Source organism: Xenopus laevis, chromosome 8L (genome assembly GCF_017654675.1).
Source record: "Xenopus laevis strain J_2021 chromosome 8L, Xenopus_laevis_v10.1, whole genome shotgun sequence".
Taxonomy (NCBI): Eukaryota; Metazoa; Chordata; class Amphibia; order Anura; family Pipidae; genus Xenopus; species Xenopus laevis.
Window position 1 is genome coordinate 58,424,661 of NC_054385.1, and position 18,291 is coordinate 58,442,951.

Here is an 18,291-nt window from a genome sequence, read left to right on the forward strand (position 1 = left end):
TAATAAGGACAGTATACTCTACAGAATATCCAGTGCACTGTACTGTCAAATTACTCAAATGCATATCAAGCAATCTTATTTCTCTTGTTAAATCAGCATGGTATGGTCTTTAGAATAATAATCATTTTAAAGGGGAAGTAAAGCCTCCCTGATGTATTTCTTATTTGAGGACCAGTTGATATGTCCTCCAGCACCTTCCCTAAGCAATCCAATGAAATGTCCAGAACTGTAGTGATACATAGCTGTGTTGGTGGCTGCCATGTTTGGCTATTTCACTCCAACACCGATGAATATTTTAGCAATACTGGAAGCATGACGGGGGCAGTATTGCAAAAATTGAAAATTCACCAGGAAGCTTTTTAGTTGCCATTTAAAAGCTTCAGTTCTTCATTAATATTCAAAATGATTGTTCTTAATGTGGATGGGGTAGCAAAAAGAATGGCTTAGTCAAAAAGTTTCAGTTCAATGCTAACCGGTACAGTAGAAACCTTCCTCAGCACTATGGTAGAGAACCAGAAGCAATCATTTATGTTTAAAAGTGAAACAAACACCATCGTGGCAAAAGCCATATCATTGCAAACATCCACATTAGCAAACAGCCTCACCTCGTTATTTTCATTTCCACTTGAACACTTTCGGGAGGACTTGTACTGTTAAAGAAAAAATGAAAAAACAAACTTAATTCTTTTGACTACCATGCAAGCCAGGGATATTGAATTCTCCCCATAATTTGAATGATTCATGATAGTTCCTCATGCAAAGTATTGCTTTTCGGTTAATGAAGTAACACTTAGGTTTTACCAATTATTGCCGGTAGAGAAGCATTTGGGGGACACAGCATGCAATGATGACAAAAGGCAAGGAATGCTAAATGGGATGAGTGGAGAGAGGACAAGTGCATAATGGTGAAGAGTGAAGAGAGAAAAATAATGTATAAAAGGTGCAGGGGGAAAGTTCCAATAAGGGAAAATAACAAAAAGAATAGGAAAGAAGTAAAAGGATGCGTAAATCATCTGTGAAAAGAAAAGTGAAAGAAACAGGATGGAGTACACACAATCAGACAGGTAAAATGTTGAAGGCACTAAACAGAAAAGAAAAACAAACTATTTTGTAGAGAAAAAAAAAAGTCAGAGCGATACTTTTTTCCTATTCTAACAGGTAACTTGACAACACTTCCATCTGCTGTATACAGCTGGTACTGCAGCTAACACAAACTAATTTATGAAGATTGGCAGACCATCCACCATATTTTTATCCATAGCCTAGGGTGTGCCCCGAGTGCTGAGGAATATGTTAGCACTTGATCAATACATTTAAATAACATGCTTGCAATGTACCTATGCATACGTATAAGAGTTGATGTTCTTGGTCTTGTATTTTTGGCATTAATTTGTATATAAATACCCTACATTCCAGTGTGTTGATGCACACAGTGCTCGGAATGGTGTGAGGTGCAAGTTGTGTGTGTAGCCCGTACAGGTATGGGTTCTATTATTTGGAAGTTCGGGTTTTCCAGATAAGGCTTATTTGCACCACCATAGCTTAAGTCTCCAAAATTCAATAGCCCAATAGGATTGTTTTGCCACCAATATGTGTTCATACAGCTTAGGTACTTTAAAGTACAAGGTACTTTTTTATTATTAAAGGGAAAAAGGAAAAATTTTAAAAATTACAATTATTTGCTTAAAATGTGCTACATAGGATATTGCCTTCCCTATTTTTAAGCTTTATTTATGGTTATACTTAAAACAACTCAAATTATTCTTCACTATCCCCTGCGAGTCAGATTGCTGAGAGAGGGATAGTGATGTGTTACTTGATTATATGAGAGACAATACAGAATTTTTATTGATCGTATTTAGACATTTTTTTAGATGAATGTCATATTAGATTTTCACCTTCAAGGCATGAATTCATTTCAAAGGCTCTTTATGCCCTTGCATTATGTACTTTGCACCTTTTTCTGAAAAGTGGAAGCAACTGGCATTTAAGAACTGTTAAAAATGCAAAGGTGTGCACATTTAACCAAGCCATTTTATGCTCTTGCCAATATAGAAAAAAACTACCACGCTTTAGTTAGTTCATGTGATATGTACAGTAAGTGAATCGCACATGCTTTATTAATCGTTCAACTACGGGCAATGGAAGATGTGATTAGTCACCAATGACACCTCTCCTCTTCTGTGGGAGACTTATTCCCTTCAAATGCTTTCCCACTGGCTAGAAAGTGAATTGTTGGTGGTAAAACATATTAGTTTAGTGGATTTTCAGTTATTTAGCTTACTGTTCAACTAAGCAGTGGTTTGAATGAGAGACTGGAATATGCATAGAAGAGGCCTGAGTAGAAAGATAAGGAATAAAAAGTAACCATAACACATCATCTATAGTAATAAGTCAAATCAACTGGGCTGGCTGTATTTTTTCTCAAAGACGTTTTACTAGTCATCCGCCTGGCTTTTTCTTTTTTGAGAAAGCCAGCTTGATGACCAGAAAAACATCTTCAAGAGAAAAAATAAAACAAGTCCAATTGATTTGATTTATTACTATAGATATACTATAACCTGGATGAAATAGAACCTTCACAGACAAACCATAATAACAACATTGTAAGCTAGCAGAATAGTGGGTCAACAAAAAAAATGTAAAAGCTATAAAAAAAATATTGAAGACCATTTGCAAAGGTGCTTGGAATATGACATTCTATAACATAATACAAGTCACTTAAAGGTGAATTATTCTTTTCATTTTTATTAATATTTAATTCCTTAATGTCTTTTACAAGGACACTACCTGTAAGGAGTTTGCATGCTCTTGCATGCCTGCTGGCTTTCCCCTCTGTTTCCATCCATACGCCAAAAGTTAGACAGGTAGGTAGAGGTGTGTGTGAAAATGATAGGCAACATACCACTTTTAAAAAAAAAAAATCACTGGGGCTCATTTATCAACCTAGACAGTAAGCCATAGCCACCAATCAGTGATATTTTTTCAGCCAGCTGCGGGTAGAACAATGAAAGCAAATGTTTGGCAGCTTCCATGTGTTACTGCCCAGGTGCACATTTTCCCACTGTTAATAAATGACCCTCACAAAGCTCATTGGTGCAGGACAGGTTTACTGATGAATCCTACCAGCTGATTGGCTGCTATATGTTACTTCACCTAGGCTTAGTCTTTTACTGTATAGCCCCTATACAAGCTAAATTGGAGCAGTCAGTTTTGTAAGTGATGAGAAGTCATTGTAAAGTGTTGTGGAAAATTGTCACCACTGTATAAATACAGAATAATAAACAATACAAGTGGAGATTACTGTGGTTAAGTTCTAGGCGAAAAAACGTCAGTGAAGAATGAAGAATTGCTTGTTTTAAGAAATTCAATATGGGAAATGGCATTTCTTTTTTTAGACCGCAGGTTTCCAGATAATATGTCCCATCCCTGTCTGTAATTTCCCATCCATGTTGATCCCACAACACAAGTGGCCATCCAGCATCACTGGAACATGCTTTGCACACCCTCCCGAAATGTCCTTCACTGACGTATGTGCAAAAACTGATTTTAACACTCATTTTGAATTATAAAAATTATAAACAATATAACCAAGATGTACCGCTTTCCTAATCAAGTTATTTCCATGCAATGTAACTAAGTTTTGTGACTACAGGCTGGATACTATTAAATATTGTTGGCTGCATACACATGGCATTTGAAATGAAGAAAAAGCAATTATTTTTCATTATGTCCAAATTAGTTGTTCAGCCATTCCAGAGAAGCAGTAATTTCACTCAGAACATAATAATTTTTAAGATAGTTTAGTGTGTGTGTGTGTGTGTGTGTGACATTCCTTTATTATTTGTGCCCTAACACGTAGTAAAAGTCTTTATTGGCATTTCCTTGTCCTTCAAATAAAGGAACTGAAATATGTGAAAGTTTGCGGACATGCTTGCTATCATCTAAGTTAATAATGGAAATAAAGGTGCCAAACTTACACCACTTTTGTTATGTTTCGTGTCAAAACGTTAACTTGTAATTAGTTAACCTCTCATTTTGCCTTGAGGAAGCACAACCAAAATGACTTCCGTTTATAAGCCCCGTTGTCTCCTTTGACCTTAAGAGAGTTTCTAAATCTTGACTATATTCTACTACTCGAACTTAAGTTCTATTATACAATACTTACTTCTTTAGGGTATTTTCAATCAAGCTTACTCCACTTCTACAGAATGTGTGGGTAATACTTACTCTTAATCAGTACTGCATAGCAGTCTTTACCCACAACAGCAGCTAGTAATGTAATTAGCTGTAGGACAAACCATAACTCATCATACAAACATACTGTGCATATATGATTGTGACAGGATAGTAAGGTAATTAAAAAGAAGAGAAGGAGAAAGAATCTTGTTTGAAATGTTTCGTTGCTTAAAAGACACCTCCTCCACCTTCCAACAATTTTCTAGCGTTGCTTAAGGGCAACCTTTTGAGACCAGTTCATTAATTTCACAAATTTTTTATATCCTTAATTATCCAGCTCAATTCATTTTCTATTTCCTTATATATCAGTTCATGAATTTATAAAGTGATCTGTGCTTCAAAAATAAAAAATTGGTATAAAAATTCAATTGTGGAAATAGTTATCTGTCTCTCAGGACACTCTTTGGTTAATAACCAGGAAATTGATATAAGATACTTGGTGGAGTTACTCCCATAGAATCTAACTCATTTGTTTCTAGTCCATGGGAGTACCACAAAGTGGGAGGCTGCGGTCTCAAATTTAAGCTTCCCTAATCTTAGTTAGAAGAGACTGTTCTAAAAAAACTGCAAACCCGACAGACCTTGGAAAGGAAAATAGGATGAGATAAAAGAAAGGTAAGTATGAGCGTTAAAAAATGGCTTCCGCAAATCTCCAAACAAAAATAAGTTTTAAAAGAATAAGAGTCAAGTCTTTGCCCTAAAACCTGTTTCGCCAGTGGCTTTTTCAAATTTCAACGTGAAATGCGTGTCAGGGCATTTTTGAAGCACAGATCACTTTGTAAATTCATGAACTGATATATAAGGAAATAGAAAATGAATTGAGCTGGATAATTAAGGACTAAGCACTTGCACTTTATAATTTATTAAATTATCCTGTCCTTGTTATAAGCAATTGTGGTTATAATTTATTAATTAATATATAGCCATCTTGAAGCACTTACACTTTGCAACCATAAACAAATTAATTTTATCAAGTGTCAGCAACTAATGGTTGCATATTGAATTCTGATACATTTTTTAAGGACCAAGCACTTGCACTTTACTACTTGGGTTAAGTTAACATTGTTTTAAGTTAATTTATGGTTCACAATTTATTAATTAATTCATAATCAATTGATGACACTTATACTTATGATTTCTGACAACATTAAATGATTTAAGAAGCGGTATATAAAATTTGTGAAATTAATGAACTGGTCTCAAAGGTTGTCCTTAAAGGAAAACTATACCCCCAAAATGAATACTTAAGCAACAGATAGTTTATATCAAATTGAATGACATATTAAAGAATCTTACCAAACTGGAATATATATTTACATAAATATTGCCCTTTTACATCTCTTGCCTTGAACCACCATTTCGTGACTCTATCTGTGCTGCCTCAGAGATCACCTGACCAGAAATACTACAACTCTAACTGTAACAGGAAGAAGTGTTGAAGCAAAAGGCAGAACTCTGTCTGTTAATTGGCTCATGTGACCTTACATGTGGTTTGTATGTGTGCACAGTGAATCGTACGATCTCAGGGGGCGGCCCTTATTTTTTAAAATGGCAATTTTCTATTTATGATTACCCAATGACACATACTACTAAAAAAGTATAATATTATGATAATGGTTTATTTACATGAAGCAGGGTTTTACACATGAGCTGTTTTACTCAGTATCTTTTAAAAGAGACCTACATTGTTTGGGGGGTATAGTTTTCCTTTAAGCAAAGCTAGAAAAGGCAGAAGAGGTGTCTTTTAAGCAACGAAACATTTCAAACAAGGTTCTGAATAAACAATTCTTGTGTGTTTTAAGAAATTAGGGATCTAATTGGAAAGAATTGGCAGTGTCCGTACTAATTGATATAGGATAGTAAGGTAAATCTCCATGCTAAAAGTTGGAAAGGAATGGGTGGAAGGAACTTTAAACAAATGTTAACACATAATGGCCACTTATTTGTGGGATTCAAATGAGATATAGTGAAATGACATAGGCAAAATTTACACACACTGTCATTCACAAATTCACTATATATTCTGTAGAATAGATATTACAGTAGAACCTTTATGTTATGTCCGTTTTTAAGTTTTCCCATATTATTTGTGGTCCGGCTCACATACACTGTGCTGATTTCTTCTGGATTTTAAGATTTTTTCCTAAATTTTACATTCTTTTTAGTTCTTCCTTGGAAATGTAAAAGTAGGGTTCTACTGTACTTTTTAAATGTTTTCCGAATTCTCCAAAAGGCCTTCAATAGCTGGTAACCGTCTCCAAAATCGTTTTATTCTCGCTCTTTAAATTTGTGTTCTAATCTCTGCAACACGGGTAAGGCTATTTGATCTTTGAACACTTTGTAGGAGTTTGGAAATTACCCCTAACATGGTGATTACCCAAAAGCTGGCCCTTTTATTATGACCATATAATGTTTCAGTGCATGCAACAATAAATGGATAAACACATACAAATTCCACATCATACAATTCATTCACATTTATTGTACTTTTACATATTTTTCTTTTTTAACATTACTACTATAAGTCGGTTCCTAAAGGTCTCTGCAACCAGGTAATATACCTAATTTCATGGAAAATGATGTATTTCATATAATCATACATACATACCTCAGCAAGATTTTAAATGGGTTGTTTACCTTTGAGTCAACTTTTAGTATGATGTAGAGAGTGATATTCTGAGACAATTTGCAATTTTTTGTTATTTGTGGATTTTGCGTTATTTAGCTTTTTATTCAGCGGTTCTCCAGTTTGCAATCTCAGCAATGGTTGCTAGGCTCTAACTTACCATGCATTGATTTAAATAATTTAAATTTGAATATGAATAGGAGAGGGCCTGAACAGAAAGATGAGTAATAAAAAGTAGCAAATAACAATAAATGTGTAGCTTTACAGGGCATTTGTTTTTAGATAGGGTCAGACCCACCTTTGAAAGCTGGAAATAGAAGAAACGGGGGGAATATTAAAAAGCTATATAAAAAAAAAAAATAATGATGACCAATTCTATAACATACTAAAAGTTAACGTAAAGGGTATTCACAATGTTCCAGAATATACAATGTTCCAGAATATACACATCTCAAATAATAGTTGGCAAGGTTCACGACAAGTTCATACTCATATGTTATACATTCTCATTTATCAGTATCTTAAGGGTAAATATTAGTCAATTTAATTAGTCTAATGTTTTTGTAAATGAAAGACTTTTTCCTAGTAGCACCTCGTTACTACCAATATATTTCTGTTCTATGATATTATAGCTTCTTCATGAAATTCAACCAGGGATACCATGTTTTCCAGTATTTCTTACTTTGGTTGTTAAGTATATTTGTCATGTCTTCCATTTGTCTCACTTCCTGCACTATAGCTAACCATTCTCTAAGTGAGAGGGGCCTCTGCTGATTTCCACTTTTTTCGGGATAAGTGCTTTTGCTGCCTGTACTAGATATGAGGTAAGTGGGTCCTTAAATGTTTTCTTAGTATCATAGTGTATGTTTAATTAAAGTGGACCTGTCACCTACACATAAAAAACTGCATAATGAAATTTCTTTCCAAATTAAATATGGAACCCCAAAAATATTTTTCATTAAAACATCCATACCTGTTATAAAGGTGTTTAAATATCTAACTGTCAATCAAATATTACCTGCCCCGCCTCTATGCCCGTGGCATAGAGGAGGGGCAGTCAATTACTTTCACTTTCCATTCAGCACTTCCTACATATCACTGCTCTCCCCACACTCCCCCTTCCCTCCTCAGGCTCTATAATTGTGTACGGCACTGCACATGGACATTAGGTCCCTCATTCTTGTTCATACACAAGATTTTGGGGTGATAAACAATTTCCCTTAATAACAGTGTCCACAAAATGGCTGCTGCCTGCTTGCTGTGATTGTATAATTCCAAAACAGAAGGAAACACAATTTAAATAATAAATACAGTGTAAGTAAAGTTTATTTTGCTCAACTAACATGATAGAAAAGAATTTGAAATTATTTCTTAGGGTGACAGGTCCCCTTTAAATAGTCTCAGGACAATCAACATTGAAGTTAGATTGGGTCACTTTATTTATTATCTCCAACACTACGTTTGTAGACTGGGGCACATAAGCCACACATGGGTATGTGTACCCTCAAGAGTTACACCTGCAGCACATCCATGAGCTATTGGGGTACCATTTTTCAGTTTCTTTGGTGTGTAGTGCCACCTTGTGACCAATTTGTAAACTGCTTCCCTTGTTTTGTCAGCTTTCGCTGTTTTGTGTATTGATCTAAGAATATCTTTCCACATATTATCAGTTATCTCAATATTCATCTCTTTTCCCAACACTAAACGTTGGGATTCGGGGCATGTAGCTATTGTTTCAGTTAACAATTTATATAATCGAGAGAGGGGTTTAGTTATTTCAGTTGGAGAGGATAATAATGTTTCCCAGCGTCTCAAGTCTGTTCCAGTCTTTATTTGCAATTGACTGTTTTCCAAATTTTCCAAAAGGCCTTCAATAGCTGGTAAAACTGTCTCCAAAGTCTTTTTATTCTTGCTTTTAAAATGTGTGTTCTAATCTCTGCAACACGGCAGGATGGCTCTTTTATTTGATCTTTGAACACTGCGTAGGAGTTTGGAAATTACCCCTAACTTGTTTCAGTGGCCTTCAATAACTGGTAAAACCGTCTCCAGAGTCTTTTTATTCTTGCTTCAGTCAGAGAGGATAATAATGTTTCCCAGCGTCTCAGGTCTGTTCCAGTCTTTATTTGCAATTGACTGAATGAATACATGAAGCTGCTTATATCCCCATATATCCCTAGGATGCTGTCCCCATCTCTTTTGCATCTCTGCAAGGGGAATGATTTTCCCATTTCTAATTAGACCTTTTACTTTAATTGCCCATTTAATTTAAAGTTCCTTCTCTGGGAGATGAGGTCTTTAGTTTATATAGTGCTTGGTAATATTCCTGGAAGGCCTTAGTATCAGTGTGTCTAGTATTCCTTATCTTTATAGACATAATGTGTGTTTGTGGTTGGATTTTTTTAATTATCCTTGCAAAATGTTTGTTACATTTGTCTCCCAATACGTAGTACATTCCCTCATTAGTTTCTTCCCCAATATAATGGCTGCAATCGTTTAAAAAAAAAAAAGTTTAAACATGTATATAAAATCATACCCAGTTCGCAGTCCGAAAATCACTCTGAATAGGGCACACGCATGCACAATAGTTAGCAGCAGTGCCCTGCGCACTAGAATCTGATGTGTTCCTTTGGTAGAGATGACGTTGTGGTCACGTGATGGAGCCGTACGTCATCACTGACCTCTCTGCCCCGGTCTCATTCATTCTATCTCCAATCGCGATCCTGCTTCCTAGGACACTCAGTGAGGTTTAAAGCTCCTGCGCTCACTCTGGTTTAAATTTACAGCTTGTCAGCGAGCAAGCGCAGGAGCTGAGGAGCTAAGCTGTTAATAAAGATAAAAAGCAATCCAGCCAACGGGTATATCTGACTGAGGTCTGCAGTGATTTATTATAAAAAAATTAAAAGAAGCATACCTTTATTGTTAACTCTAAAGCTAAAACTTATGAAATTACAGTTTTCATTGCGGCGTTTCAGAAGGGGGCCTGATGACGCACAAAATGGAGGTTATATTTTTTTCGTTTCCTTCTCCTTTAAGTAAGGCTCGGAGCTGTAACATTTTGCTTTCTAGTGTAACTAACATTTTTTCTGAGCAATGTTGTCTTTGTGTGATTGTTCCAAGTATGATATTTCCGTCAATAGATTAACTTATCTTTTTCTTTTTGCTACCCATAGCTATCAATTTACCTCGAAGAACACATTTCAGCGTTTCTCATAATATCATCGGTGAAATATCTGTTGTATTGTTAGTATTTATTATTGATTCTTAGTATGAACCACCCCCTTAAAGACGTCAATCATATCTGAAATTGTACGCTAGACCAAGACTGATTCGTCTATGCAGATAGATTGTAATGAATACATAATTATAAATAACCAATTGTCTCTTGCCTTACAAAAGCCTTTGGGGGTTATGTAATAAAAGGCACTAAGTTTGCCCAGTAGCAGTAACCCGTAGCAAACAATCATCAGGAAGCATTTGCTGGTCACCTGTTCAAAAGTAATCATCTTATTGGTTGCTATAAGTTACTGCTCCTGGGCAAACTTAGTGCCATTTTATTACATATGAGAGGTTGTGCCTAAATGAGGCCCCATCTAGACAACAAAGATGTAAATTTTGTAAATAGAAAATATACCACCCTTTTTGATATAAGCTCATTCAGTTTGGACTTTTGTTAAATGGGTAGTTTACCTTTAAGTCAATTTTTAGTTTGTTATAAAATAACTATCACCGTCATAAACACTATATGAACTTCCACAAAGAAGTGAAATGGATAAGAGAAATGGATTTCAGTGCAGAATTCTGCTGGAGCAGCACTATTAACTGATGCGTTTTGAAAGGGATGACAGTATCCCTTTAAAGTCCCTCTGCTTTCCAGACAATAATTAAACCACCCACTATGCACAATAAAACAAGGTAAGGGAGGGGAATTGTTTATCTCTATATATCAGTTAAGTTAAACACCATGAATTCATTACCTTAAAATACTCTTTCCTGGTCTGCTTGGACCTCCGTCTTTCCTCGATCTGGCAACCTGCGGTACCCCCTTCTACATCAGCATTATCTTTTTCTGGTCCCTAAAACAGATAAGAGCTTAAAATGCATCTCCAGACATGTATGTCCTCTAAGGCTACAGCCAATGTCTGGGACTACCATTACAACATTAAATGACTAGTTTCCCAACTACGTCTGATATCAGAATTTAAACGAGAAACGGCTGATCAACAGCATAAGTCTAGTATAAGTTTAGCATCAAATATATTAAATTATAAAAAAAAAATACTATATACTATAGCAAATTACTGTGTTCAAACAAGGTAATTAATTAAATCAATGAAATAAGTCTTACATCTGTCCTTAAAGGGATACTGTCATGGGAAAAAAAATTTTTTTCCAAATGAATCAGTTAATAGTGCTGCTCCAGCAGAACTCTGCACTGAAATCCATTTCTCAAAAGAGCAGATTTTTTTATATTCAATTTTGAAATCTGACATGGGGCTAGACATTTTGTCAATCTGTAAAAAAATCTGTTTGCTCTTTTGAGAAATGGATTTCAGTGCAGAATTCTACTGGAGCAGCACTATTAACGGATTTATTTTGAAAAAAATTTTTTTTCCCATGACGGTATCCCTTTAATCATAAACAATACAATCTAATAAACAGCTCAAGTAGCAATGACATCTTACCTGCCAACTGCAAGGGGACAACTGGGAATTTTCACCTGTTGGGCTAAAAGAAATAATGTGTCACATATGTTAAAAGCCATTCAAATGAGTACTGAAATGTTTTGAATATTTCTTGAGACTTATTTCTACTAGATACTGTATAGCAAGACCTGGATGAATGAAACCCGTCATGTATGTAATACATATTAGTAACAGTAACCATTCATTTTCTTCCTTTCCTTGGCTGAGCACAAAGATTAAATACTAGCTATGGAAATGCTATATTGTTAACTGATCTGATCTTTTCATAAGGTTTGTAAATACAACCCCCAATCCACCCAGCAACGTGAAACACAAGGCAAAATATACCTGGAATTTTCCTTGTCTGATATGCATGTTTAAGGTGCTGGGTTTTCACAGACCTTGAACATGCTCCTATCACCACTCTCTTATTTTGGGTACATTGTAGGTGCACCTGTGTAAAACACCCAATGGGTTTCGATGCAAGTGTTTGGTGTGGTAGAACAAAGTGCAAAAATCAGTGGTGTGGATATTAAATTGCGGTCAGCAGGGACTTGCTAACAATATCAGCTGTGCTAAGCAACTCCTTGTAGCAACAAAGTGATATACTTTGCCTTATATGCCCAAGTTATGGCTTTGCAAGCTTTGGCTTGCAGCAAAATAAAAATGTAAGGAATGCACTGTATACTATACCTAGCCTTATTAGAAGGGTTTATTCTAGTGTAGTTTTGAATATCATAAAAAATGGTGCCATAAGGATGTAATATGGGGCTGATGACAATCCACTAAAATGTTTATTTGCTTTTAAGTTAACGTTTAGAGTGTTACAGTATGTCATTCTTAGCAACTTGAAAATTATTTTCCTTCCCCTTCTGTCTTGTTCCAGCCGTCAGACGGAAATGACTGACCTCTAGAAGACCAAAATCTACTTCTCTGTAAGGCTACAAAGATGAAGGATTTTTTTTTTAGTAGAGCTTTGTGAAATGAACTTACTGCTAGTTGTTTTTTTTTTTTTGGATTTTACACAAAATGCAAGCAGTGTTATTTTCTGATTCAATTAAACCAACAGGAAAATAGGATCTCTGTTAAATGCAAAAAGGAAAAAAAAAGAAAAAGCATACCATTTTTCCGATCCATTGCCTTGCTTTGTTCTGTCTCGTGTATTTGCAGAAGTAGTGTGGTTAAGAAACCTAGACATAAATATAAATAGCATGCATTAGCAGAAATCTAGCAGAGCTCTGTTGCATATGCTTTGGGATGTAGCATAATTTCTATGCATATAAACCATACTTTGAAGTGGAATCTTGCAAATGTACCTATTACTGTGACATTTATTCACATTAACATCCCAGAGGGATCCACTGCTGTCCAGTTGCGTTTACTGTTGGTATGATGTAGAGAGTGATATTCTAAGACAATTTGCAATTGGTTTTTATTTTTTGTGGTTTTGGAGTTATTTATCTTTCTATTCAGCAGCTGTCCCGTTTGCAGCTTCAGCAATCTGGTTGTTAGGATCTTAATTACCCTAGCAACTGTGCATTGATTTAAATAAGAGGCTGGAATATGAATAGGAGTGGGCCTGAACAGAAAGATCAGTTATAAAATGTAACAATAACAATACATTTGTAGCTTTACAGAGCATTTGTTTTTAGATGTGGGTCAGTGATCCCCATTTGAAAGCTGGAAAGAATCAGAAGAAAAAAGGCAATTGTAAAGTTGCTTAGAATTGGCCATTCTATAACATACTAAAAGTTAACTTAAAGGTGACCTACCCCTTTAATATAATGGACAAAATTAGCATAAATGTCCTGCCTATAAAAATGTCTGGTCTGAATCCCACACCATTTATGATCAGTTTCTTTATACAGTGATAGTTACCAGGACCTTGTTTTATTGAGGACGAAGAACTGAAGGCAGTATAAACTGCACACCACAAGAATCACCTAAAATAAGTTGGAAAGCTAGCCACTGCTCATGTGTCAACTAATAGCAATTATATAAATGCAACTTCATACCAGTCAGTAAGCAATAAGAAGCTTTTTATGTTTTAGCTAAATTACTAACTGAAATCAGTAAACAGGACAACAGTAACTTAAATCAAATGGATATTTATTTGTTTATAACAGCTAAGGGGTAAGGACAATTACTATTATGAGGTAGGAATCAAGTTCAGAACTACTGGAATTGGATGGTTCCTATACATAACATTTTAGTTTCATTTATATGAGAACACAATTTCCTCAATACAAGCAATCCATTTTATTTCAATTTTTTGATGTTAACTAAACTATAATAAAGCCAATGTAATGGCAAAACAATCATACTGAGTATTTAATTTTGAAAATATTTTAGTAGTAACACCTCCCAAGTTTTCTGGATAGTGGATCTCATACCTCTATTTACCAACACTCACGGTGCGTTGCTAAATAGCACATGAATGGTTGTTCCTTTTAGAGAGTAACTAGCAGAATAGTTACCTTAACCCTTGCCAATGTCATTGAATCTCTGTATAACCCAGTATTTCGAACTACTGTACAAAACTGCACACACACATTTGTCCGAAATATCTTGATTTTTTCGGTTATACAAAAAAATCAGGCAGTTTGGTAAACCATGTTATTAACTTAAATTGCAAAAATCCACAGTAAACTATAACTCTGCATTTCAGAAATCCTTGCACCAGGAAAATATGGTTATTAATACAAGAAAAGCATCATATCTAGTACTTTATACACAAACTACAGAAAGGATTCAAAGACATATTTCCCTGTACATCACATCGCAAACAACACCTGAAATGGCACATCAATAAAACTATAGTAACAGAAAACAATGGTTATTAATATATATATATATATATATATATATATATATATATATATATATATATATATATATATATATATATATATATATATATATATATATATATATATATATATATATATATATATATATATATAAACAATCCCTGTGTTGTTTAAAGGGTAAGGCATTTTTCAGTAGCAGTATGCACAAAATGTCGCTATCTTAAATATATTGATAATGGGTTGAGTGCAGAGGACCTCTTGTAGTTGAATATATGTATTTTGTGGTCACACCCTCATTGCACCCCCGCCTAATGGTTTTAAAAAATAGTGGTGAGCACAACTTTCCCTTGTTGTATAGATATATATATAGATATATAGATATAGATAGAGTCCCACAGTGCCTGCACTCAAACCAAAAAACGAAGCCAGAGGTGCACGGTCCAAGTATAATGCATATGTAGAAAGAAGATCAGCACACTCTGTAGTTTAGGTGAAAATTGTGTTGATTTATTAATCAAAAATCACATCTTATCCGACGTTTCGGTCCCCATGTGGGACCGAAACGTCGGATAAGATGTGATTTTTGATTAATAAATCAACACAATTTTCACCTAAACTACAGAGAGTGCTGATCTTCTTTCTACATACATATATATATATATATATATATATATATATATATATATAAAAACCATCTCCCTGAAGGCAATATGCAGTATACTACCCAAGAAAATAAATAATAACACACTGTGCTTGGATTTAGGATTCTCCCTATTGTTTTCCTATGTGCAGTGGTAAAGGTTTCCTTCCCCTACCTGGTTGCTGGCCAAAAACAAAAAGTGGGCCATTATTTATCAAGCAAAATTACACTAGCTACAGTTAGAGGTAGCAAGCATATGTAAGAATCCCTCAGTCTTTTGTTAGTGTTCTAAAAGTTACACTAAGTACTATATCAAACAGGCTATATACCTTGACGCCCGTCCTGCTGCTCTTGTCCTCTGGAAGAGCTTTTCACTGAATGAAGTTCTATAACTTAATGGCCTCCGTCTGCAGTCATATTTCAAACAGACAAGCCAAACCCAAAGAGCGAAGTAATAAGTGGAAGATACAGATGGAAAAGGACAGGTGGTGTTAGTTTTGCAAGGAGGAAAGAAAGAGAAGAGAAAGATTTTAAATGAAAGGATACCCAGAAAAAGATAAACATATTGGTACTATGTAAAAGAGAATGTGCAGTTTAAGAATATAGTGCTTTAAAAACATATCATGAAACAGTTCTAAATGTTATCTCCTGGCTAAGGGAAGAACAGAAGTGCCCTTTAACATAATGTATATAAACACAAAGTCGGTATTGTAAATATCTTAAAACTGTGATAGTATAATTTAACGCACATTTTAAACCGGCTTAAACGGACATAAAGCAAAGGTGTTTTTTCATATATCTAAGGTGCCCCCTTTCACAGGATTTCTTTAAATTATTATCAAAATTACCACTATGATCGTTACTATTATTATTGTTGTTATCATTATTAACATTATTATCTGCTGAAAAAGACTTTGGCTTTCTAGACCAATGTTCTGCTTGAATTCACTGACTCAAGGTTATTGAAACTAATGCAAGAGGATAAATAGTCGCCAACAAATGTCACTTAATACTATGAGTAATGATGGAAGCACTCTGACCATAAGGAGATTAAAGGAACTCTATGTAACTAAATCAGCATTTGTCCATGTCCCTAACTGCCCAAATGATACAGTGATTTTGTGTGTGTGTGTGTGTATTAAAATAAATAAGATGTAACAACAGAGGGAAAATCCCAATAATCAATTTAGTGGGTTACACAAAGAAAATAATCCATTTTATCTGCCCAAAACTCAATCAACTATAAGAAGCCAAAAATAATAGATCCCCACTAGGCAGAACTGCTATGGGAGCAGATATGAATGTCACATTTTAAAATCAGAAAATGCTTATTAATACTTATAACTAGGTTTACTTATCTGCAAGCAAACAGTGTGGAAGCCCTGTTCTCTCTAAAATACAATGGAAAAGCTACCACAAGCAAAACGAATAAATTGAAGGGTTCACAAATAGGGTCATCAGACTTTCATAACAATATCACTTTGCATGAGGAGAGTGGGGAAGAAGGGGAGTAATATTTGCCTCCGGATATTCACCTTGGGACAAGGTCCCTGACCAAAGAAATATGCACAATTTACAGTCACATATCTAATGATTCCGTCAGATTGTATCACATCCATCAAGCACATGGCATTTCGTCTTTCCTACTTTTACACACCAAAAAGTAGTGACCAGGTTTTTGGGGGTACAGCCAGATGTGTTATGTTGATCTAAAAATTACTGACTTTCCCACAGATTTGTCATAGTTTGTTGATTTAAACGGGTTGTTCAACTTCCAAAGACTTTTTTTTTTATTTGTTATTTCTGGTGATCTATCTGAAAACAACTAGTTGTTTGAAGGTTAACAACCCCTTTAACACATTCAGCTTTCCGGGTGACTAGCATAGCCATGCACTAAAATATGGTTAAATGATTTGCTTTAATTGAAATGAAACATACAACAACAAATAAAGTTTAGATCCTCTCATAGGGAGAAGGGTAGGTGGTCATGCTGTCTACTCACCAGTGTGGAAGGCATTGGGAAATAAGTAAGAGGAATTGCACATGCCACCCTTATGATAGCTATGACCACCCAAAGTTAGAGTAGAATATTTTTTCTTCTAAAACAGAGTGACCTACAGTGGTTTACACCAAAGCAAATAGATGGGGAAAAGTTTGCCACACAGGCAGCAATAAATACCTCTCTCTTATTAAGATTTTATTGTTGCTATTATAACCAACAAGTTATTTTGGTTAGATTTTCTTTTCAAATTATGTTTAGTATAAACGTTCAATCCAGAATTCGCAATTACCTGTTGTGCTTTTCTTGCTGTAGTAACTGTGCTGCTATTTTTCTTAAGTCTGTCACTTCCTTTATTTCATCTTCTTCTTCTTCTTCGACCAGAAGCTGGTCCTTCTCAAGCCTTTATAATGTAAAGAAAATTGTATCAGCTCCATTAAATTAGTCAAGATTTGGACAGTTGCTAGGCTGGTTAAAGCAACCAAACACATTCTGAGTTCAAAATGTCATCAAAAGTTCAAAGAAAAACCAAAAACAACCTACCTACTATCTTCTTCCCATTTGTCGTTTTCTTCTACCTTCTCAATTTCACAAAGTTTTCCCCGTTCCTTAAGATAAAAGAAAAATACAAGCCTTAAAATGTCAACAAAAGTCTGTGCTGAAATAGTGTGCTTGGATGTGTGTCTGTAGTAGAATCAGTTACCTTAATATATGTTACAAATGGGTTGCTAAGTACATCACCCTGGTCGGATAGAATAGCTTCTTCTGCACTTGGATAATAATCGTAAATATCATGTTCAAGACCTAGGAATATGTAATTTTAACAATTATCATATACTAGAAATGCATTGCTTCTTGCCATACAGAAGTTATGTTGGCACTTAATAAAATACAAAGAGGACAGAGAGGCAGATGTGCAATTTTGCCAATTTCGTCTTACAAGTACAGATACAGCCAAAAAAAAAAAAAAAAAAACTATGAATTTGTTGAAAAGCTGTTTCTATGTCTCATGACAGTAACCAAAGTCTGAACTGTAGTACGTAATACAAAGTAGTTAATAAATAAAGTAAAAGCTATAAACACATCTTAAGGTGCTTTTCTTTGTAAAGAAAACAGCATCTAAAATTGGATATAGCTAATGAGAATGTGAGAGCAAGATCAGTAAGTGTTTTGGTTTCTTTTTCATTATCATTCATACACATCACAGACCAAAGATAAATGAATTGGTTCAAATTCAAAAATAAGAAACCTAAAAAGAGAGAGTTACTGAATAAAAGCTTTTGGTCTGATGGGAG

At 34.9% G+C, this 18,291-nt stretch overlaps 1 protein-coding gene across 3 annotated transcripts in view; it reads right to left on the reverse strand.

The window, feature by feature from the left end:
- lrch2.L (leucine-rich repeats and calponin homology (CH) domain containing 2 L homeolog) overlaps nucleotides 1-18,291 on the reverse strand; it is a 51,325-nt gene that overhangs the window by 12,006 nt on the left and 21,028 nt on the right. The window contains exons 9-16 of one of the 3 annotated variants that reach the window (XM_041572788.1): nucleotides 17,700-17,800; nucleotides 17,540-17,604; nucleotides 17,289-17,399; nucleotides 15,327-15,404; nucleotides 12,669-12,737; nucleotides 11,548-11,590; nucleotides 10,840-10,938; nucleotides 606-650 (exon numbers count right to left, since the gene is read on the reverse strand). In XM_041572788.1, the coding sequence (XP_041428722.1) occupies nucleotides 606-650; nucleotides 10,840-10,938; nucleotides 11,548-11,590; nucleotides 12,669-12,737; nucleotides 15,327-15,404; nucleotides 17,289-17,399; nucleotides 17,540-17,604; nucleotides 17,700-17,800 (611 nt within the window). The remainder of the gene's footprint in view (nucleotides 1-605; nucleotides 651-10,839; nucleotides 10,939-11,547; nucleotides 11,591-12,668; nucleotides 12,738-15,326; nucleotides 15,405-17,288; nucleotides 17,400-17,539; nucleotides 17,605-17,699; nucleotides 17,801-18,291) is intronic. The other 2 variants (XM_018229987.2, XM_041572789.1) reach the window with 2 other exon arrangements.